The 22,899-nt window shown below is 54.3% G+C and overlaps 9 protein-coding genes across 9 annotated transcripts; 4 read left to right on the top strand and 5 right to left on the bottom strand.

Annotated features, from left to right (window-relative positions):
* Positions 1–390: 390 nt before the first annotated feature.
* Positions 391–2,055, top strand: PFLUO_LOCUS3844 (Transcriptional adapter ada2; the record flags this gene model as incomplete). The annotated part of the gene is made up of 3 exons (XM_073781134.1): positions 391–483; positions 536–1,930; positions 1,987–2,055. 3 exons carry the CDS (start codon positions 391–393, stop codon positions 2,053–2,055), a joined length of 1,557 nt encoding a protein of 518 aa, XP_073637919.1.
* A 2,602-nt stretch (positions 2,056–4,657) lies between these two features.
* On the top strand, positions 4,658–5,646 carry PFLUO_LOCUS3843 (uncharacterized protein; the record flags this gene model as incomplete). The annotated part of the gene is made up of 2 exons (XM_073781132.1): positions 4,658–4,889; positions 5,012–5,646. 2 exons carry the CDS (start codon positions 4,658–4,660, stop codon positions 5,644–5,646), a joined length of 867 nt encoding a protein of 288 aa, XP_073637918.1.
* Positions 5,647–5,884: 238 nt separating this feature from the next.
* PFLUO_LOCUS3842 (uncharacterized protein) lies at positions 5,885–7,072 on the bottom strand (the record flags this gene model as incomplete). The annotated part of the gene is made up of 1 exon (XM_073781131.1): positions 5,885–7,072. The coding sequence occupies one exon, from the start codon at positions 7,070–7,072 to the stop codon at positions 5,885–5,887; it is 1,188 nt and encodes a 395-aa protein (XP_073637917.1).
* A 1,138-nt stretch (positions 7,073–8,210) lies between these two features.
* Positions 8,211–9,077, bottom strand: PFLUO_LOCUS3841 (uncharacterized protein; the record flags this gene model as incomplete). The annotated part of the gene is made up of 3 exons (XM_073781130.1): positions 8,211–8,459; positions 8,518–8,895; positions 8,955–9,077. 3 exons carry the CDS (start codon positions 9,075–9,077, stop codon positions 8,211–8,213), a joined length of 750 nt encoding a protein of 249 aa, XP_073637916.1.
* An 801-nt stretch (positions 9,078–9,878) lies between these two features.
* PFLUO_LOCUS3840 (uncharacterized protein) lies at positions 9,879–11,612 on the bottom strand (the record flags this gene model as incomplete). Its single annotated transcript, XM_073781129.1, has 1 exon — positions 9,879–11,612. The coding sequence occupies one exon, from the start codon at positions 11,610–11,612 to the stop codon at positions 9,879–9,881; it is 1,734 nt and encodes a 577-aa protein (XP_073637915.1).
* Positions 11,613–13,588: 1,976 nt separating this feature from the next.
* Positions 13,589–15,689, top strand: PFLUO_LOCUS3839 (uncharacterized protein; the record flags this gene model as incomplete). The annotated part of the gene is made up of 3 exons (XM_073781128.1): positions 13,589–14,073; positions 14,134–14,276; positions 14,326–15,689. The coding sequence occupies 3 exons, from the start codon at positions 13,589–13,591 to the stop codon at positions 15,687–15,689; spliced, it is 1,992 nt and encodes a 663-aa protein (XP_073637914.1).
* A 471-nt stretch (positions 15,690–16,160) lies between these two features.
* Positions 16,161–17,675, top strand: PFLUO_LOCUS3838 (alpha tubulin suppressor; the record flags this gene model as incomplete). Its single annotated transcript, XM_073781127.1, has 1 exon — positions 16,161–17,675. One exon carries the CDS (start codon positions 16,161–16,163, stop codon positions 17,673–17,675), a length of 1,515 nt encoding a protein of 504 aa, XP_073637913.1.
* A 36-nt stretch (positions 17,676–17,711) lies between these two features.
* PFLUO_LOCUS3837 (uncharacterized protein) lies at positions 17,712–19,454 on the bottom strand (the record flags this gene model as incomplete). The annotated part of the gene is made up of 7 exons (XM_073781126.1): positions 17,712–17,738; positions 17,789–17,908; positions 17,966–18,582; positions 18,632–18,847; positions 18,900–19,032; positions 19,104–19,283; positions 19,341–19,454. The coding sequence occupies 7 exons, from the start codon at positions 19,452–19,454 to the stop codon at positions 17,712–17,714; spliced, it is 1,407 nt and encodes a 468-aa protein (XP_073637912.1).
* Positions 19,455–22,449: 2,995 nt separating this feature from the next.
* On the bottom strand, positions 22,450–22,899 carry PFLUO_LOCUS3836 (uncharacterized protein; the record flags this gene model as incomplete). Its single annotated transcript, XM_073781125.1, has 1 exon — positions 22,450–22,899. One exon carries the CDS (start codon positions 22,897–22,899, stop codon positions 22,450–22,452), a length of 450 nt encoding a protein of 149 aa, XP_073637911.1.

The following is a 22,899-nucleotide window of genomic DNA, read 5'->3' as shown; positions in this document are numbered from 1 at the left end:
CATATTAGCACTGACTCAGCCACAACCCGCACCGCCACTTCCAAGGGGAGCGACCATTCTATCTCCACACGCTGAACCGGAGCGCCCATTTCCTGATTGCTTGATCGCTCAACTGCATTGATCCTCAACTATTACCCCGACCAACTACTACCAACAATACGGATCAACATTGAATATTACCTCGCTCACCCGGCCCTTACCCCCTACGCCACCCAACTGCGGAGAAGCTTAACCCCGGGCCTCCCGTCCAACTCCCCGTCTCACGCGTTTGCACCTCTCTTCCCAAAGCCACCCAAGTCCCTCTGTGTGCCCTCTCAGACATCTGGAGGGCGTGTTTGAGAATTCGAAACGGCGTCGGACTCAGTGGAGGATGAAAGGGCCCAAGGATCGATGGGTGTAATACGCAAGAAGACCGCCTCGCGCGGCACCGAGGCTGGCACCAAATTCCACTGCGACGTGTGCTCCGTGGATGTCACATCAACAGTGAGTGTCTAATGATTATTTGGAACCACCAAATGCTGACTCTGAGGGCTAGGTTCGCATCTCGTGCGCCCATCCCGACTGCCATGAATACGACCTTTGCGTCCCCTGCTTCGGTGCGGGGGAGAAGTCGAAGAACCACGACCCGCAAACCCACCCATTCCATGTCATCGAACAAAACTCCGTCCCAATCTTTCAGGAGGACTGGGGTGCGGATGAGGAGTTGTTGCTGCTGGAAGGCGCGGAGATCTACGGCCTAGGCTCGTGGGCCGACATCGCAGACCACATTGGCGGCTACCGCACCAAGGAGGAAGTACGCGACCACTACATCGACACATACATCAACAGTTCCAACTTCCCACTACCGGACCGGGCAGACCCGGAAGACACCAGTCTCCAAAATTCGATCTCCAAGGAAGAATTCCAAACGCGCAAAAAGCGGCGCATCGAGGAGCGCAAGGAGGCCGCCAAGGCAGCACCCCCAACGACACCGAAGCAGAAGCCAACTGCCAGTGTACCAGCCTGCCACGAGGTGCAGGGTTACATGCCTGGTCGTCTAGAATTCGAGACCGAGTTCTTGAACGATGCAGAGGAGGCGGTCCAGCATATGACGTTCGAGCCTGGGGCGGGTATCGGCCCTGAGGGCGAAATGGATCCGGAGACCGAACTCAAGATGACGGTGGTCGATATCTACAATTCGCGGCTCACGGCGCGAACGGAGCGCAAGAAGATCCTCTTCGAGCACAACCTACTTGAATACCGGAAGGCCACTGCACAGGATAAGAAGCGCTCCAAGGAAGAACGCGACCTTCTCAACAAGGCGAAGCCGTTGGCGCGGATGATGAATCGCAAGGACTTTGAGGATTTGAACAAGGGGTTGGAGTATGAGCACAACTTGCGCCTTGCCATTTCGCAACTGCAAGAATGGCGGCAAATGGGCATTGGCGATTTGAAAACGGGCGAGAAGTACGAGCAGGACAAGCAGCAGCGTGTTCAGCGGTTGTTGCCCCAGGGCTCCTTCGACCGCTTTGCCAGCGCGCGGCCGAAACAGACGCAGCAGCTGGACCAGTCATCGATAGCAGGCCAACTGACGATGCCCGAGCTACCGCTGCGACTACAGAAGGCGGCGAACCCGCACAAGCAGCCCGACCCCAGCGACCTGCCCTTGAACGACTTCGATCGCGCCTTCGCCGTTGACAGCGACGGGATGCCGGCTCCGCAACCCTCCAAGACCAAGTACGTGGTGCAGCCTCTGAGCGGCGTGCCAGCGTGGAAACTGGATGGGGACGGCGCGGCCGACATGCATCTACTCACCAACGAGGAGGTCGAAATGTGCAATGTGCTCCACCTAATGCCGAAGCCGTACCTGGTTGTCAAGGATACGTTGTTGAAAGAGGCGATGAAGCAAGGCGGCAGTCTGAAGAAGAAAGAGGCGCGGGCGATGTGCAAGGTGAGAGCTGTCCGTTTGCTCTGCTTATGTTTCACCACTAACTTAATGGTCTACAGATCGAAGGCACGAAGACGAGCCGCATTTACGACTTCATGGTGCACAGTGGATGGATCAGTAAGGCATAGTTAGTGGAGTCCCTCGCGTTTATATCCTTCTCTGGCCTTGTATTCTTTTCGGATAGCGGTTTTTGTGACTGTGTGTCTCTACGGCGTTTTCGGGGGGCCCATGGACTGGCGGTGGTCAATCGTGTTGACAGATATCTTGTGATGAATGAACACTACTCTTGGGATTTAGTCATGTATCTGTGTCAGTGAGCGATCGCTTGTGAGTATGTAGTGTGCATGCAGTAGAAGCTATCTAGATAGCCGCGCTAATAACAACCTTCCCCTGCCCATCGAACGGGGTTTCCATGAGGTACTAACTCGACGTCGTCAAGTGTACGCGGGATCTTTGCGGCAGCCAGCTTGTGGCATCCGATGAACCAGAGATGGCTTGTTTCAAAGGATTGATGGATGAGTATGAGTTGGCAAGTATCTGGCTTGCTGTTTTGTCCCGACCCAACTATTCCTTGGAGTTTTCGGGAATTTCATCGTCAGGATATCCATCTCAGGAGGTCTGGACAGGTTGCAGTCCGTAAGTGCATCAAATGATGGTAAAGGACGAGGATGTCTGCAATCTCCTGTGGAGAGCGTAAAGCCTGTGGCTGGATGTTTGTTGTTGGACTGGGTCGAGAGGCAAGTGGAAAACTTAAGTTATAGACTAAATCAATACCACGTCTCCACCGCTCGTCATATAGCATTTAGGAACCTGTCCTGTAGAACAATCCTTCAGTATCTGTATTATTGAGGCCGTATTATCCGCCATAGCTCCAATGGTTATTCAACAACAGAGGGAGAAAGACCCCTTCGGGGCTAGGCTAGCCCTATTATATATATTACTCATCCATCAGATAAACCATGCCTCGTTCATCTTACAAGATTGGGTTGCCCTAGTCCACTCCACCAAGCTCAGCTCGCTGATCCACCCAGGACATTGAGTTTGATTGTCGTGCCAGAATCAAATCTCTTGTCGTGTCTAGGTACACCCCGCCCCTCAGCTTCAGGTTTGCCCAATCAATGACCGGACTCCCGATCAACTCTAGCGTGCTCCTTCATCGATGGGGCCACTGTTTGAATAACGAATGGGGGCCAGCGCTCGGATGCTCGGCGCGTCTTGGACGGCCCCTCCAGGTAGGTGGAATGGAAATCTCCTCTGAAGAAGGGGGCTATTATTAGGGCTTAGAATAGGTCTCGCATCCCCAACTGCGTAGTAACTATTGCTACACCTCCCCGAGCCAAGACGGGCATTACGGCCAAATTGAGCGCTGATCGTCGGCGAGCATCGGAATCACACTTTTTACTCCGTGCCCCTGTATTATTTCCCTTGAAGTTGAAAAAGACTTTTCAGCCTCGACCCCGTCAACATCTGCTCATCCCGAGTGTGCCTTGCCGTAGTTACTGGCCCACAGCACGGTTGACCATGTCCGATACGCGAACATGCTACTTCCCCAACGGCGAGCCCGCCGCGGGAGCCGTCCCCTGCACAAGCGGTGAAGTCTCCTGGTGCTGCAGCACAGATAGTGTCTGTCTGTCGAATGGATACTGCATGGACACAACTCAGCCCTACGTTCTCTCTCGCGGGGCATGTACGAGCCACAGTTGGGCATCGGGGTGCCCGTCGTATTGCCGTATGTGATAACATTTCTGCTGTCATGTCCAACTCGATTTCCGAAATGCTAACAGTGGAATAGAGGAGAAAGAATTCAGTACTATGGGCTGCTCCATCATCAACCTCGCCTTCCTGGACGGCGTCTCCACGTACTGCTGCGGAACGCCGGTGATCGATGGCGACAGTATCGTCTGTCCGTACGGGTACGATGCCTTCCAGCTCGACGACGCGAGTGTTCTCCCCGGCCATGCCCTTCTCGCCAATGTCTCTTCTCTATCTGCGCCATCTCCATCTACATCTTCAGCATCGAACTCTTCCACCTCTTTTCCTTCTGGGAATACAACCATCACCTCCTCTCCCTCCCATCCCTCCTCTTCCTCCTCGTCTTCCTCCTCCACCAGCAACTCCCACGATGTAGCCATCGGCGCAGGACTAGGCGTCCCACTCGGCCTCATAGCCATTGCGTCGCTGTTCTGGGCCTTCTGGGAACGCAAACGGGCGAATAAATTGTCCCAGGCTTTGATGGTGGCTTCGTCTGGCCCCTCCCCGGGATACGGGGGGAGTCCCCAATCGCGTCTTATGAACAATAGTTCTGGGCCGTCGGAGTTGAGTGGGCAGCGGCCGACTAATGAGTTGATGGGGACGGCGGTGGCGAAGTATCAATAAAAGGGACGGTGTTGTATAGTACAGATGCAGAGAGTTGACGAGCTACTTGCGATATATATAATCATCAACTACAGGTAGTTAATTCAGCGATCAGATGTGACATCAATACTTCATTAGCATCAACTAGGCTTGCTATTCAACCATGGAACCAATCCCGGCACCCACTCCCATCTAGCACTTCTCCGCATCAGCCTCGGTATTTGCTCGGCAACGTCTCCGCATTTCCAACACCATCAACCCTCATCATCAACCTCTTCTTTACAACAAAACACTTCATAAGACCCTGCTCTCCTCCCTACATTATCCCCGCCACTCTCCGACCCCAATCCTTACCCCATAAAGTTCAATCTCAAAATGCCCCCCTTCACCACCCCCCCACCAACCCCCCAAGACGCCCTCCTCTCCTTCCCAGCACCCCATGTCCTCCTGGTAACGCTCAACCGACCGCGCTCCCTAAACTGCATCAACACGCAGGGCCACATCGACCTGCACGCCATCTGGGAATGGATGGACGCCGAGCCCGCTATGCGCGTGGGCATCCTCACGGGGATGGGGCGGGCTTTTTGCGCGGGGGCTGATTTGAAGGGTATGAATCACTACTACCTATTTTCTTTCTCTTTCTCTTTCTCTCCCGACGAAGCCAGGATTGGCTGGTTTCCCAGACATGAATAAATAAATAAATGCTAATCAACCCCCGGACCTATATAGAATGGAACGACAGCACCTCCTCCACCACCTCCACCAACAACAGAACCAGCACCCGACCAAACAGCGGCTTCGGCGGCCTCTCCCGCCGCAAAGGCCGCAAACCGGTAATCTGCGCCGTCAACGGGCTCTGTTTCGGCGGGGGCACCGAAATGATCGTAAACAGCGACCTGGTAATCGCATCCTCGAATGCAGTCTTCGGGCTCCCGGAAGTAAAGCGCGGGGTTGTCGCGCTGGCGGGGGCATTGACGCGGCTTGTGCGGACGGTTGGCCGGCAGCGCGCGATGGAGATGGCGCTTACGGGACGGAACGTGTTACCCAGCGAAGCGGAGAGGTGGGGGCTAGTTAATGAGGTTTTTGATACGACTAGTCTGGGTAAGAATGAGGATGCGGTGAGGGAGAAGGTGGTTGCCAGGGCTGTGGAGGTTGCGGCGCTCATTGCGGAGAATAGTCCCGATGCTGTGCTTGTTAGTCGTGAGGGAATTAAGTTGGGGTGGGAGGGGATTGGGGCGGAGGAGGCTACGAGTATGTTGGCGGATACTTGGGTGAAGAGGTTGAACGAGGGGGAGAATCTAAAGGAGGGTTTGAGGGCGTTTGTGGAGAAGAGGAAGCCTGTTTGGGGGGATAGTAAGTTGTAAATAATTTGATGTAAAGAGTCTGTCCTATCATATTATACTGTCGAGGACTATCGTGAGTGTCAGGGCTTAAAAATAAAAAGTGCATTGCACTGCATTGCATTGCTGTTCATACTACAGGTCATAAGTCATATCCCATTCCAGTCCCAGTGCCCTGTCGCGCCATATCCCATGCGAATTCCGTGTGTGTGTGTAATACAAAAAGAATAGAAAAAAAAAAAAAACAATCCGGCAACTCTCCTCAAATGCGTGGTTGGCCGGCCTCCTTGGACTCCGACTGTACGCGAGCAACCACTTTCTGGACGGGCTGGAACAGTGGGTGCGTGCGCTCCAGACCCGTCAGCAAGGCCGTGGCATCAGCCGGCGAGTTCTCCTTCAAGACCTTGGCCAGCTCAGCGCTCTCGTCATCGTCCTGAACATTCTGGAAGCGGAGTGCCATTTCAGTGGAGCCCATCAGCGCATCGAACTTCATCCCCCGCTCGGCCAGCTGTGCGGCGGGCCCAATGAACCGTTCCTTGCGGGACAGCTTGCGCATGGGTGCACGGCCGACACGCTCGACACTGTCTTCCAGGTAGGGGTTGGAGATGCGGCTGACGATGGTCTCGACGTAGTCCTGCTGCTCCTGCGCCGAGATCTCGTGCTTGTCGACGATCAGCGAAGCAGTCTCCTTGAGTGCATCGCGGACTTGGTTCCGGATGAAGGACTCCTTGAGCGCCTCGGCAATGGTCTTCTTGCCGGCATAATAGCCGTAGTACGCGGCCGTTGCGTGGCCCGTGTTGACGGTGAACAGCTTGCGCTCGATGTAGGGCTCCAGGTTGTCAACCCAGTGGATGGCGGGGATATCCGGGTGGCCTACACTGCCAAAGGGGGTTTTCTCAACAACCCACTCGTAGAACTTCTCGATGCGCACGTCCAGGCCGCTGTCGGGGGCTTGCGCGGGGACGATGCGGTCGATGGCGGAGTTGGCGAACTGGGCGCGCTCGCCCATGCTCGTGCGGCGCTGCGCGTCGGTCTTTTCTTCAATGTACTTGCGCAGGGTGTCGGTGCCACCGATGGCGTTCTCGCAAGCAATCACGGCCATCGGCTTGGGCGCGGTGCGCGCGTCGATGCCCTTCGCGATGACGGGGGCGATGAACTTCAGCACGTTGGGCCCCACGGCGCAGGTGACCACGTCCGCGGTGGAGATCTCCTGAATGACATCGCTCTCATGGGTCTTGGAGTTGATGGCGCGGTAGTTGGTGATGGTCTTGGTGGTCTCCCCGTCCTCGCTGACCTCGGTGACTTTGTAGGACTTTTGAGTCTGCAGGGAGTTGATGATGTTGTCCATGACATCAACGAAAACGACCTCGTAACCGGCAGTGTGCAGGAACTCGGCGACAAAGCCACGACCGATGTTGCCGCCGCCGAAATGGATCGCCTTTTTGCCCATGGTGAGAGAAGGGATATAGTTTAAGGTTGAAGGATGACGTGAGTGTAGTGAGTTGTTGTTAGTTGTCGGGTGGACCAACAAAAAGCGTGATCAGGGTGAGAAGAGAGGAGAAGTGAAGAGGGGAGAAGAGACCAGAGTGTGGAAATGGTATTGAGTAGAATCGGAAAGAGAGGAGGAGAAGTATTTAACAACCCGTGGTGCCTTCCGACGATGACTTCATCGACTCGGGCCCCTCCTACCGGAACATCACTCCGCCCTGTTTGTTGGCACATAACATCATCATCGTCTTTGAGGTATATTCTCGCTCGCTATTGATGATTATTATTATTATTATAATTATTACGCTCCGTCCGTGCAACCTCATTTCCTTTCCTATACTTCTCACTGGACAATCCCACATCTATACACGGAGAGACCCACTCGGCAGTGCAGTAGACTGTCTCCAGTTCTCCTGACACTGCGCATCTCCCTCATACTCTCACCGGCAAACATGCTGATAACGCCCGGGAAATTCCGTCTCCAGCTGTCCGTGGGCGCTCCGTTCAATGGTGCGCAGGCCAGAACGCCCCTGGGCGGTTCTGGGGTTAGTCGGACAAGCCAGCCGCAATGCCGGTCATAACCGGGGAATGTACGCCACACTACGACCCCGTCTGCCCTCCATTTGGGCATCAACACGCCCAAATAGAACCCTCACAATAGCACAGTGACAGAACGAAACTCCTGGTCTACACCTTCATCGCTCTGTCCATCATGGTGACGACAGCCAGAGAGACCATCGTTTGATCTTGTTTTGACCTAGACCCATTTTTCCCGCTAGTCGCACTGGGGCCGAGGCTTTATCGTTCATCCGTGCGATGCTTCGGAACACAATTCTTCCATTGCTTTCTCGCACATGCACGAATCATCGTATGTACAGCGTTTCTCCGTTTCCCCTCCCCCCCAGCGCTTACTTCCCCCTGCCCGTCCCAAATTGGTCCGGGTGCAGCCCGTGCTCGCGAAACATCGCCGGATTCCCAACTAGGTGCATCCCGCTCCCCCCCCCCCGGCGCGGATTGGTCGTTGAATCCGTCGGGGGTAGCAGTGACATCTGCGCTTTTCTCTCTCGTGCTGCCCCAGCGAGCAGCAGCCCTTACCTTGCTTACCCTTCCTCGGTATCCTTTGCAGGTGCTGCGGCTACGGTCTGCTGACCACTGCCGAACATCGTCAGGAACTTGGCGCTGCTGCCCACGATCAACAGGGCCACCGCCGCCCAGGTCATGCCTAGGAACTTCTTTCCGTACTGTGCAGAGACATTCGACCCCTTGCCGTGCGCATTAATCAAGGCGACAAACTCAAATGCCAAAACGGTCGCGATGATCGAGGCGATGCTGAGGCTGATCGCGCCCAGCTGTGTGACCGTCGTGTCATGTCAGCATGACCCAAAGTCGTAGAGGCAGGGTACTCACCACCAGGAACGGCAATTCCAATACATCCCGCTGCTTCTTCGGCGACAGAAACGCCCAGACCCGCACCAGGAGCATCGCGCCCACCGCACCCACCGCGATGCAGTACAGCACAGCCATCGCGCGGCTGGTCAGCCGGAACGCCTGAAAGTCGTCGCTGATCACCCGTGGCCATTCCAGCGCGGGCCCCTGTGTGATCTCTTTCGGCCACGCCTCCGTCGGGTCAAATGAGAAGAGAATCGTGCGGTTCGAGCAGGAAGTCACGTTGCGCGTGACCCCGGGGTCGCCGGGATCAATGGATCCCAGGGTTCCCTGGCAGTACGACATGAGATGCACCGAGTAGAAATTGTGGGTATTGGAGCCTCCTTCGGGGGTGTAGAGCTGCAAGGATCATCAGGGACACCGATCCAACTGAAAAAAAGGTACAGATTTAAGCTTACTGTCATGATGTTAGCCGTGTCGAGGTTCTTCTGCGTGCCGGCGAAGAGACACAGGAGCGTGAGGATGAACGCGACAAAGGCCGTCCCCTCGGGAAGCATGTGCAACAGCTGCATCTTGGCCATGGTCATCTGAGAGGAACTGAATTCGCGTGCCGAGAGTGAAGTGAAGGCAGATTCGATATCGAATGGCGTACTGACTGACGCAAACTGAGAGGGTCAGTCTGATCCCCAACGGCGGAGAGGACACACTTACCTACACGACCAAACAACACCCAGAATTGGCTGTCAGTGCACCCAGAATCTCCGATTCTGGACATGGTATCCAGTTCTTATACCACCCCCTTCGTGGGGATTCATTCCTCCGTCATTCCAAGCGTAGGCGGCGCGAGATATCGCACACACTTGATTCGATTTGGCGCGGTATGTATGTCCATCACGTAAACCAAAAGAAGATATGGTCCATTATTTACTAAGGTTTCGAATACTGAATCCTGAATCCTGAATACCTCGGTCTTGGGGGTTGATTCAAGACGTATGTTGTGTCCAGGTCCGTCCCGGCCCGCGCGAGGAATGCAGCCCAGCCCCCGAGGGAATCTTGCACTACCTTACTCTAGCCTAGATACATAACCAGCTGATCAATTCAAATATTATCATCCGTTCTGGATTGGACTAAACTACGTAGAATATGGATCGTTGGAGCAGGGGGTGACTTGAATAATGTTGGTAGTTGGTCTAGGTGCGTGCCCTAATTAGATCGTCTAGGGTATGGTCATTTCTCTACCGTCTTCATAGTATCTTCGCGACAGGTCTGCATCTACCTCGATTCCTGGACTCAGGCATTGAATTGATTCTGGATTTCCATGCAGCACGGCTGTCTCCTATCTACCATCCATACCACTTACAGAGTATATATATACATGACATCTACATAGTCACTTCAATGGAGCCCCTCCCCTTGAACTTAACCCCTCCACTCCCAACGCGACAAAAACAAGACGCCTCAACCGGCACATCCGCCTTCTCGCGCGCAACAGCCAACCTCTCTCCAATCTTTTCCGCCTCTTCCTCACGCCCCAATCTGCGCAAACACTCACGCGCCCCGTGGAGAGACAACACGTTACCAGGATGGCGCATTGCTCTCGGCAAAACATCCGTATCCCCCAGGTCGGCGAGGTATACATCCAGCGCGTCCTGGATGTGCCCCTGCTCTAGTAACAGCGCGCCATATGCATGCCGCGTAGGCTGCATCCAACCCCACGGCTCGTCGTAGGGGAGGTTGTCTTCGAGATGGATTGCGCGGCGGAGGTGCGTAAATGCGGTCTCGATGGCACCGCGTCGGTAGTGGATCTCGCCGTCTAGCATTTCTCGAGCGATGGCTAGGATATCGGTGCATTTGTTGTTGAACAGCGTTCGCGAGTCGGGAACGTGGAGCACGGCTGTGTGGAAGAGATGGCGCTGGTGCTCCGCTGCTTGGATGTCGCCTGTCGCTGCAAAGGCGACTCCCTTTGCGTAGTGGGTGATTGCTGTCGTTGTGCAGTAGAGGGTCTGATTATGATCATCTGGGAGGTGCAGGTTCCTGATAATATCATCCCACCGTCCGAACCGAATCAAGACATGGGCCCGCAGCGATACAAATGCCTCGAGCCAGTCCGCCATAGGCGGCGACTTCACCCGGAGCAACTCATCCGGAATGGCCGCCTCAAGCTGCGAGACTGTATCCAGCGCGACCTGGTACTGCGCCGAGAACATGGCCGCATAAACGCGGAAATGGTAATTGTGTGCTCGATAGAGGGTGTAAAAGTTCCGCGCCCCGATCTTAGCCACATACCTCTCGTCGGCAGCGATAGCCGCCGAGTTGGAGTCAATCGCCCGCTGATATTGTCCACAGAGCACGTCGAGGTGAGAGGGCATGTGATGCAGGTGTCCTCCGTCCGGGACGAGGCCGCGGAGATGCTCGGCGATGGGGAGGGCCGATTCGGGGGACGGTGACATCTCCATGAGATGGATGTACAAGTGTAGTAAACCGGGGTGGCGGAGGGCGCCTTCTAGAGCCAATGCGCGATCGAGCAGGTTCTTGATTTGGAGTGTCGGTGCGCCGTCTGTGGGAGCACCAGTGCGTAGATCCCACAGTGTCCACGGATGCGTGTTCATCAGCGCGTCAGCGTAGATGGTGATAACATCCAGATCGTGCGGAAAAGCATCGTAGACGGATTTCATAGCTGCTGCGAAATCCGCATTCCACGCGGAGCAGGGCTTCGAAGGTACTGCGTCCGGATATCGAGACTGGATCGCACCGACAAGCGCCCTCTCAACCGCGGAACCACTCTTATCATTCGCCAGAATAGCCGCAGCATGTCGAGCAGCACCATGCGCTCTTCGAACGACATTACCCAGCTCATCTTCGTCAAAAACCTCCCACGGCTTATTATAGTTGGGACCGATGGCGTACGCAAGGCCCCAGTGGGCCATGGCGCAGTCTGGGTCCAGCGCGATAGCGCGCGAGAAGCATGTTGCGGATGCTTCGTGGTTGAATGCGTAGGCCCAGATGAGGCCGCGGTTGAACCATTTTTGGGATTCGGGGTGGGCGGTCGTTACACCGCGGTGGTGCGTCCCTAAGCTGAAGTATGCCTCCGAGTCCGAGACTTCTTTTTGGGACATTCTGGTGGACTGATTGATACTTGGGGTAGAAAGTGAGTGGAGTATCTATTCCCCACATTTAGCTGGCCGATCACGTGTAGACTGGCCTGCAGGATGAGATCCTAAAACGGCATTGACTAGTTCGAAGTTATGATATTGGTTTCAATTTAGCATGTCTGACTATAATATGAGGGAGAGATAGCTATGCAGCCACCGAGACCCTTCTACGTTGTCGTTCGAAGCAAGAGAGGAAATCTACGGAGCGGATCTGAAGTAAGGAAACGAGGGAGTTGGTTGAAGTGTAGCTAGACGAGGAACTAAATATAGGACTACTTCCATCATCTCTTTGGCCCATGTTAGCAACTATTGAACTAAATTACCAAGCAGCCTGGACGAGAAAAAAAAAAAAAATCTAGCGCTGAGGAAGACTAGCAGCCAACTCGCTACCAACTTCCAATCCCTGTCCATAATCAGGCTCGCGCAATGGTGTTGCCAGTCACGCTCCTCATTGGATGGCCCGTCACCTAGTCGCTCTATTAGGGCTGACAGGGGCCCGCGAGTGCCCGGGTGGACTGAAAAGATCCTGTAGACAGCATCTCGGAGCGTCCCCGGCCAGTGACCAGTCGCACCTTCTCAGAGCCTGGTCAGCAGAGCGCAAAATCCAGGCAATCAGAGCCCACAACACCGGATTCCAACACGAACCCCGAGACTAGTGGCGTGCCGTTGCCCGAACCATGCGCCTAGTCGGCGCGTTTGCCCATCTCATCAGCTCGGAGAATGGAGCCTCGTCGAGTCCGGTGTCTCTGAGAGAACGGACCGGGGGCTAGATCGTGTGCCCGGGACCTACCGTCGGCAGCGTGATACGAGCAGGCGCACCGATGGGTCTGGATTGGAACCTGCAGGATTGCACTGAAACAAACCACCACCACGTGCGCAGACTTCTAGAAGACAGCCGTCCTTCTAGAAGACGCCCCAGAGATGCACGCGGATGGAGCGGGCTGTCGCTCGGCGGGGCCGATCCCTCTGGCCCTGCATGGGCCAGGAAGATATCGAAAGGTCACCAGGCCATGGTCATTGGCCGATGGCAGCCCCAGCATGCACATCTATACGGCGTACCAGCGGGAGCCCTGCACCGCAAATTGATCGTGGCCCTTGTTGTCGTTGCACACGCGACCTGCAGGGCCCGTGGGATTGAACGGACCCGCCGCGTCCGGTGGTTTCATCGCGGTCGACCCGACTGTCAAGAGCCGAACAACGGGGATGGCCGGTCCATATAATGAGCCGAATCATCTAGACTGAGGCATTTGCGAGGAAGCTTGTCGAAGCGGTGGCTGTCTGGCGGCAAGCTCTGGCTCGCCAGCCATTGTTCTGAATGGCACTAAACCATGGACGCTGAGAATGTCATCGGCTCGCCGCGCCCCAAAGGGTGCCAAAGTGTCGATGGGATCAGGGGCACGTCGGGTCTCGTGCTGAGATCGGGGGTTGTGAATGGTTGTGGGACAATCAGTGGGGCCACTACACCCATCGGACGTTAGCCTGGCGACGTGCCAATCACCGTGGAGGCGTTAGGCTAGATCTGCACGTGGGTAGACAGGCTGGACAGCGAGCAACTAGGGACCCGAACGTGGGCCGGAACAGGCTCGAAAGGGGCAGGCGGTGACCCGGCCCCGATGAAGACCGGTGGAGCCCGTGGCGGCCACTGACAACCCACATTCCGACCACACTCCCCCGATCCCCGTGCTGATTGGCCCCCGAGCGTGGATGATTGCGGCGACTCGATCTAAAAACTCAGAAGAGGGCGTGAGGATGGCCAGTCTGCCTTCCCGGCCAGCCCTTCGCCCTGCACATCCCTCCGATCAACTTATTTAAACTGTCGTTCTCCCGCCAATTACTTGGCTTGTTCAGCCTCGTCTTTGTGGTCCTTCCCCCCTCCATTCCTTCCCTGGTCGAATTGCTCGATTGACATCTCGATTCTCTCCGAGTCAATTCCATCTACCATGGCCGACTTTGGACCGCGTGCCCCCCATGGGCCCGATATGTCGGGAACCCATAACCCGCTCGAGGATATGGACATGCATGAGCGGGATGCCTTCGACCAGCTGATCCGCCCGGACGACAGCTACACCAAGGAAGGCGTCTACTGGGCCGATCTGCCGCTCATGAAGAAGATCGGGTTCGTCAACGCCCAGAACAACAGTGAGGCCAAGCGCGAGCTCAGCGGGATCTGGTCTATGATGAAGGCCGACCCTCTGTCGCCCGTCAGCTACTACTTTGCCAACTACGTGCTCCCCGGTGCCGGTCTCGGTCTGGAGGGTTACGTGCTCTTCTCCATCGGTAACATCACGCCTTTGTTCGAGGCGTCCTTCCCCGACTGCTGGGACTCGGCCACCATTTGCAACAAGCAGTGGATCAACGCCGTGTCGTACCTCGAGGTGATTGGTATCATTATCGGCCAGGTCCTGGTCGGTGTGCTGGGTGACTGGTAAGCCCACCAAGCCCTCCCCAACAACGAACCCAAATCGATCTAACCGTTCTGCTCTAGGCTCGGTCGTCGCTGGGGTCTGATTCAGGACGCGACCATCATGACTCTCGCTTTGGTCATGTTGACTGCCGCCTGGGGTGTCACCCAGAACGGTTGGGTCATCTGTTACGCATGGTCGCTGTTCATCTACGGTGTTGGTGTTGGTACGTGGTGACCCTGGCATGATAGATAAAAAATCTAACTCAATTGCAGGTGGCGAGTACCCCATGACCGCGACCAGTGGTATGGAGAATGCTGTCGGCTCCGGCAAGGTGTCGACCAAGGAGGATCGGATGCACCGTGGCCGCAAGGTCGTCAGCGCCTTCCTGATGCAGGGCTGGGGCCAGGTTCTGAACCAGGGTCTCTTGATCATCCTGCTGCTCTGCTTCCACCACGGCAGCGGCAACGCGCCCTACTCCACGGTGGCCACCCAGTGGACCTACCGCGTGTCGTTCGGTATCCCCGCCGTCGGCACCCTGTGGCTCACCTACTACCGTGCCTACCACATGAAGGCGGCCAGCAAGCAGCTGAATGCCGCCAAGAAGAAGGCCTCCGTCACCGGCTACGATGTCGAGTCCCTCCGCTTGACCATCAAGTACTTCGGTCCTCGCCTCATCGCTACGTCGATTGGCTGGTTCGCCAACGATGTTTTCTTCTATGGCAACAAGCTGTTCCAGTCCGACTTCATCGACGCGATCATCGGTAAGACCGACTCCGTCATGCCCACCTGGCTGTGGAATCTGGCCAACTGCGGTGTCTCCCTGGCGGGTTACTACATGGCCTCGTTCCTGGTCGACCACAAGCTGTACGGCCGCAAGTGGATGCAGCAGGTCGGCTTCTTGCTCTGCTTCATTCTGTTTGTCGTCCCCGCCTTCAAATACGAACACTACATCCAGCCCGAGAACATCCACTCCTTCCAGGCCATGTACTTCCTCAGCTCCTTCTTCAACCAGTTCGGCCCCAACTGCATCACCTTCCTCGTCGCCGCCGAGGTCTACCCGACCCCGATCCGCGCCACCGCCCACGGTCTCTCCGCCGCGTGCGGCAAGCTCGGTGCGCTGCTCACCGGTGTGCTGGGTAACTACATCGACACGCAGACCAAGTTCTACGTCGTCCCCTGGTTCGGTCTGGCTGGTATGCTGGTCACCTTCCTCTTCCTTCCCGATACCACCGGTCTGGACCTGAAGGAGCAGGAGCGCCGCTTCCAGTACCTCCGCGCCGGTCGCGAGGAGGACTACCACGGCCCCGCCGTGCACTCCAAGCACCTGTCCCTGTGGGAGCGCATGACCGGCAAGGGCAAGTACTACAACGCCGAGCTGGACTACCAGCAGAAGGTTGAGGAGTACCGCGCTGAGTGGGAGGCCCTCATGGCCGAGAAGGTGTCTGAGGAGAAGACCGACACCGCTTTCGACACGGACGACACGCTCCTCGAGGGCCATGTCCACACTTACTTCCACCGCACCAGCCCCATGTTCAAGGGCATGGAGCAGAATGTGTCGAGCAAGCAGGACAACTTCACTCTGCCCCCGCCGGCCGAGAACGCCTCCGAGGATACCGTCAACAACGAGAAGCACTAAGCTTGTCATGTCCGGTCATCTTCTAGGCTTTTCGCTTTCTTTCCTTTCTTGTCCATGTCTTTTTTCAGAAAAAAACTACCCCCTGTCTCTTGATATCCCCCCGTTTGCCTCGTGCCGTACTCGACGCCTGGCTTTGCACATTGTCACACTGCATGAATGATGCTGGTCTATGACCTGTTTGTAATTAGAGATGTTGATATAATACCCATCCAGATTTACTGGTTGCTCTGATTAATGTTCTATCGTATGCATCTCCCTGTACAAAAGTCCACTCTAGACTGGCGTGTAATATCTACTTGCACCTGCAGGTATAATCCTGACGCTCTCAGTAAAGGTGCTGACTAACCACGAATGACTCGCCTCAACGTACTCCTTCTATGCCAACACTCATCCACCCAGTAAACAAAATGACCCAACCCCAATAAAGTGACGTCCAAAAAGGACAGAAAAGAAAAAGAAAAGAAAAAAGGAATGCATCTATTTGCCTTCGGATCCAACGGATCCGGCCAACTCGGCATCGGCCACACGGAGGACGTCTCCTCGCCAACGGAGTGTATCTTCGAGACATCAGAACAGCATCATGAGAGCCTTTCTGACGGCCATGATAAGATAAGCCGCATTGTCGCAGGCGGGAATCATATCCTGCTTCTCACAGCCAAGGGCGCTGTTTGGGCAGCTGGGTGGAATGGGGATGGACGGTGTGGAGAAAACAGCACTGGTATCCATGCGCCAGGTCAACATGGGCATCGCGATGGAGAAGAGCATAGCTCACCAACAGCAAATGAGAAGAAGATTCAAACTACGGATACGAAGGGAGAGCAAAAAGAAGAAGAAACACTCCTCCGCTTCAGAAGAGTGCGTATCCACGACCCCGTCTCCGGATTGGCGGTCGAGCATTTCAAACATGTTGCGGCGACGTGGGAGGGGTCGTTGCTTGTGGCCTCGGTGCCGAAAGCATCGAAGAAGGATTCGTCATTTTCATCAGAGCGGATGGATCGCCGCGGAGATGATCAATCGGTATCTCCCGAAGAAGAAGACGAGGAAGACCGCATCTACGTGCTGGGAACAGGTACGAAAGGCGAACTTGGTATCGGGGAACAGAAACTGCATTCCGGGACATCAGCGCCATCATACATCCCCAATTTCCCACCGCGTCCCTATCCATCTGAAGAAGAACCAACCCCACCCTCAAACCCAGAACCAATACCCAAAATCACCGCTCTAGCAACCGGAATGACCCACACCATCGCAATCCTCTCAAACGGCCAAGTCTACGGCTGGGGCAGTTCACGAAAGGGCCAGCTGGGTCCCGGGAATAAAGCCGCCAAGATTGTTTGGGAGCCTGCGCGCGTGGAGGAAATTCCTTTCTCTGCAAAGGGTGCGGTTTGTGGGAGGGAGTTTACGGTGGTCTGGGGAGATGACTGTCGACGAGTTGTACTCCTGGGTGACAGAGGGATGCGGTGGGGGGTTTTGGGGGATTCTCTCTTTGCCTCCGGTGCATTCTCGGCGTCATCGTCATCTCAACATGGAGATGGGAATGATGAGGGGGTTGTGGAGGTCAATGCCGTGCATGGGTATACCGATATCCTCGCGAGTTGGAATGGGGTTTATGTACATGCTCCGCCTGACCCAGCGGGCAAAACAATGTCTGAAGAGGACAGTGCCACAACTCCCAGCCCACCACGGCCAGGCCATCGTCTCATTGCATGGGGACGAAATGATCGCGGACAACACCCACCGCCAAATCTCCCCCCGCCGACCACGCTCGCTGTCGGCAGCGAGCATGTCCTCGCGCTCTTGGAGGATGGAACCGCCGCGGCGTTCGGCTGGGGCGAGCATGGGAACTGTGGGCCCGAGACGGATGCTCGGGGTAATGTGGCGGGGACGTATCATGTTATATCGCTGCCGGAGGCCGCGAGGACTGCAGGTGGCAGGGTTGTCGGTGTTGGGGCTGGATGTGCAACTAGTTGGTTGATAGTATCTTGAGCGGATGTCTCTAGAAATCAAGATGAAACAAACAACTCAGTCGAAAAGACCCAGACCACGAATCTGTGACTCGTTAGCGAGCGGTTCACGACCAGGTTCTCCAATAGACATACCTGAGACATGCGCTGTGTCGGCGGAATGCCCATCTCATCTTTGGGAGCCTCTTTGCGCGACGACGCCGTCAGTCTGGAGAAATCAGGCTCCTCGTCACGCAATGTAGCCTGGAACGTCTCCTGTATGCGGTTATCAGCATGGACACAAGAACAAAACAGCCGCGAAAAACCACAAACCTGGCCCGTAGCATCCCACCCCAGAATATCCTGCGGCTCTTCCTCTTCATTCATCTCATCCCACTGCCGATCATCATCCGCCGGCACGAACAAGCTATCAAAATCCATCGACGCAGACGCTGCCGACGATGTAGAAGGGCGCTGCTCCGCACTAGCCCTCTGCGCGAAATTCTCCTGGGTAGATAAGCCCGTGAGCGGGCGGATCGACCGACTGCGCGCTGCTGGCGGAGGCGGCATTTCCGGAGCCGGATTCGGATCCCGCCTGGCTCTCTCTGCCGGAGTTAGAGCTGGTCCTGGCGTCGGCCGCGCAGAGAGCTGCTGTGGTATCGAGGCGCGCGACGAGGTTGGCACATCGTCGTCGCCTCCTTGGACGCCTTCGCCACGCGTCATTAGCGTGAACTGTGAGTCGACGCCCTCGAACTCATATGCCAGCTGCAGCGGCTTGCAGGGGCGTGTGTATCGTGCCGTGACGGTGGCATTCATCGTCTCGGCGTGGGCGACCACGGCCTTGAAGTCTTTGAGGTTGATTGCGACGTGCAGCTTGTTCTCGACGAGGAAGTCGGCAAAGTCTCTTTTGTCGATGGCCACGGAGGTGTGGACGGGATGTTTGAGGACCTCTATTCGAAATTGGTTTCTGCTCTGCCGAATATGATGCATGTAACGTACCTTTGCCCTCAGTAATCTTGGTTGTAAAACTCGTAAACACCGCCTTGCCCGAGTCGGAGTACATATCCAGCTGCTCTGCCGAAAAGCTGAAGTGGTCGATGATCGACCTTAGAAACCGCGGGTCCGCAGTCCACTGGTTGAGAGCCTTTGTGCGGTCGAAGACGGCATGCTGAACGGTTGCAGGCTCGTAGGTGAGCTTGTACGATTTGATCACGCCTAGAACGAGTCAGCGGTGTGTTTTTACGTCACTCAGATAGGAGCAGCCTACCCAAGCCGCAGATCATCCTCACAGTCAGCCGACACTCAGCCTGCTGCGGACTTTCGCGGATCTCCATGTCGCAGCGCTCCACGGCGGTGTCTTTTTTGCGGTCGATGCGACCACGGAAGATTGATAACAGAGCCTGTATTGGCTCACCATTAGCACATCGAACAGCCTATTGATTGCATGGCAAAGAAGGCCCACTCCACAGACCTTGATATAGATCTGGCAGCAGAACCGATCCGACTGCGCACTGCTGGTCGTGCTCTGGTGATGACGCGCAGCACGGCTGTTGGCGTCAGTGCTGAAGGCATATGCCTCGAAGAACAGCTCCCTGGCGAACGCGAACGCCGCGTACGCCGTCTTGGTGGAGTTGATCGCGCTCAAGCGGAGCTAAACAGCATGGTCAATTCTTATTTTCTTGCGGCACTTGTTGTAGCATGAACTTACTAGGTCGTGCTCGGCCTCGATGGCGACCGTCTCATTGAACTTGGAGAGACAAGTCAAGGCGTCGTGGAGTCGGATCAAGGCTGGCGGGGCCAGCGAGAGGGAGAGCGTGGTCATTGCTTTTTGAGGGAATTTCAGCACTGGAGGACGTTCCAGCTGCTGGTGGTTGTGTTGAGGAAGTTGACTCGGCGTGTTGTTGATTTGGACGCACGTGATGATAAGCGTTTGTATAGGGAGGTCTATAACTTCACCTCCAATCAAAAATTTACAACTAGAATCTGACGACCTGTGAAAACGACGCCGAAAATGACTGCTTTTGGACTAAAATTTCCGAACCTGATGAGCGAGGCTGCTACTGAGATACAAAAGTTGGCTTGGAATGAGATTATCACCGAGTTGACAAAGTTCCCGCTTTACGAGATTTAGATATTGAAATATGATACCGGAGACTAGGAGACTTTGAGGCATTTGGATATCAATATAACATTTTACGATTGTGGTGTCAAACTGATCGCTGGTTAAATAACTGTCGAGCCGAAGAGATTTTGATCATATAATGCATCTAGTTCCCAAACATCTGGTTCCACGACTTCCGTTGGCGAGGGCCTTTCTTCAACCTCATGATCATTTGAACGTGGGTGAGTCAAAGCGCACGAGGAATCTTTAAATTGAGCCATTCTGTCAATATATAATGAGAACGATGATTAATTCTTTCGGATTACGTTGGTGACTCACCCTGACGTCTTACTGCCGCTGGATCCCGAAACTCACGAGTTGCTACTGCCGTCAAGTGACTCATCCATTCGTGGAACGAGATCTCGGCTACTTCAGCATCAAAGCGAGCGGACTCGACTTTTTGACCTCCATCGCCATGTTTTATCCAAAAAACTTTCAAGCCCCTATAATCAATGCTTTTCACTTCAAATGTTTTGAGCGAGAACTCGTTTCTAAGAAGGATCAAAACACATTGCCAAGAAGCACCCATCCTATCCAGAGGAAACTGAATGTTTCCGACAGACATTTGATCTGTCGCAGGATGACTATCGTTGCTCATCGTAACAAATTTAAGCGTGAGGGTATCTAAGGTTGCCTTCGCTGTGTTTAAGAACGATTTCAAGGACTCATATTGGATTTCGATCCAATGGAGATGAAGTTTTCTGAGCTGCGTGAAATTGATGCTTTGAGCAATATCCAAGAAGGGGCGGTGCCTTATGTCGAGACCTTCTTTCGACTTGTTCAATTGTGATAAGACGAGTGTTTTCAGCTTAGGGGCAACTTTGATCAGGAGAGGAACAGTATTGGCTCTGGGGTCCGGTCTGTTTCCTGGTCTCGAACTGCCATAAGAGACACACATATGTAAATACTTGAGGTTCCTCAGGTTCAGGAGAAGGGTGTCGTATTCCACCTGCGTTAAGGAAAGATCCAGAGGTATCCGACCATAGAAGTCGGTACCACACGTATGTAGCTCTCTGAGTTTGAATGGTGTATTAGAACCCGAAAGTGCTAGGAAGAGTCTGTACATGGCCAGAGAGGTGGGTTTGGTATTAAGCTTGGATTCCAGAAAAGATAAGTGCGAAGGGCGGAACTCCAAATCCATTTGATCCCTAAGCCGGCGCAAACCTAGACATCGAATTTCACTCTGCCATGGGTCTAGCAGAAATGATGTTGTATAACACTGCAATCCAATAGACTCCAGGTTGCGAAAGCGAGCGAAGCATTTCTGAAGTCTAGTGCTGAAGTCTTCTGACTCAAGAAGCGCACAATGATCTGCCACCGTAGCTTGATATATGGCGTAGCGAGCTTCTAGCTCTTTGCCCTCTAACTGTCGGTCATATTTTGACGACATTGCAATGTGAGATGTCTCAAATGCAGGAGGTTCTATGTTGTGGCGACCTTCAAAGACGGTCGGTATCATCCATAACTTTCGAACACGTGCTTGAATAGTCTTATTCGAAGCTAAGGCTTCTAGTTCACGAAGACTGTCACTTGTGGCGATGAAGCGAATGCTTCTAAAATATCGATCTGTGAACGCGTCTAAGGATGAGAAGTATAGCCAAGAGCTAGTCAACCTAAGCGCAGCCCATTCCGGTCGCTCGAGGTAACTGCAGACCCTCGTCACAAGTTCGATTGGGAGCGTCGTGACGGACATATTGACATGATTTTCGGAAAGTAGATGTGGTGATCTGGCCTTTATGTACTGCACTTAGTCCGATATTACATGGCTGGCTTACCTAACGTAACACATGTCTATACACGTAGTATAATGTGGAAACCGTTATCTTCAGATGAGGGAGTCAAAAAACTTCTAGACGAATAGACGAATTAATTTAGGAGGTAAATATCAGGCTGATTACCCTCGTTGAAAAGCTCAACGAGAGTAGGGATTCCCTTCGATTCAACATCATCCGATTCGATTTTTTTAAACCGGACGTTAAGTGAAACTGTCGAATCTAGGCGGTGCATGTGATCCACCACGAATTGCACTAGTAATTTCCAAATGGGGGCGAAAATCACAAGATAGAAGAAGTCTGACATTCTGAGCATGATCTAGCTATCCCTTTTATAATATAGAACACATAGTAAGCGGAACGAGCGCACAATGTCAAGAACGCCAAAGATTAAAAGTAATTTAGTGCTGTGTACAAAACTTTTATCCATGAGTCCACCATTCTGGCATCCCGACATATAGTCATTCTCGAAATCGGCTTGACCAAGACATCAGTAGAATTCTATGGAAATGTAAGTTGGCAGTTTTGACTCCAGGATGTGATCATAAAGGGATGTGGCTATATGAAAGAGAGAACGCTTGGTCTGAGAACCCAAAAGTTGATGTATTTGATCGGATGCGGCATTGTGCTTGCATCACCGCTCACCAAGTGAGCCAATTCTGCCCTAGTATACGGAGAAAGGCTATGCCGATGCCCAATAGCCTTGCAGCATGGGCGACACATCAATACACCATTCCAATAAATGAGCATTGCAAGCTTTAAAGTAATCGATACATAAATCCCACATGCCACAAAGGGTAAATCAGGCTATTCCAAGTTGAACATATCTGCGGGCTTAGCGTGAACCAACATTAACCAACAGCACCATAATAACCCATTTCAATTCACAGCATAAAGAGAGCGGCAGCAGCCGCGGCACCACTAAGCACCATCCCTTCAGCCATAGCACCGGGCATAGCTGCGTTGGTGGTTGGACTTGCTGATCCCGAGCTCGTGGGAGACGCCTCATTAGACGAAGGCCCTGTCGTAGTAGCCGCAGCCATCGCCGATGCCGAAGAGACCAGACTCGAATAGTCACTAGCCGTGAGAGGGACCTTCGCGGCACAGTTTTCCGACCGCTTGTTCTTGGCCATGGCAACCCCGCTAGGGAGGACAGGAGGCATGCTGACTTGGCCGGCAACGCAGCAGTATTTAAAGGCGCCGTCGCTGTTCAAAGAGCCGGGGCAGCATGGGGAACCGTCAGTGCCGCCGCCCCAACCCTCAGGACATTTTGCCGCCGTAGTAGCGGCGAGGGAGAGGATTGTTGAGAGGAGGAGAGTTCTGAGGGATGGCAT

This window comes from Penicillium psychrofluorescens (genome assembly GCF_964197705.1).
Source record: "Penicillium psychrofluorescens genome assembly, chromosome: 2".
In the NCBI taxonomy this organism is placed as follows: Eukaryota; Fungi; Ascomycota; class Eurotiomycetes; order Eurotiales; family Aspergillaceae; genus Penicillium; species Penicillium psychrofluorescens.
This window is presented reverse-complemented; position numbering and strand designations above follow the sequence as displayed.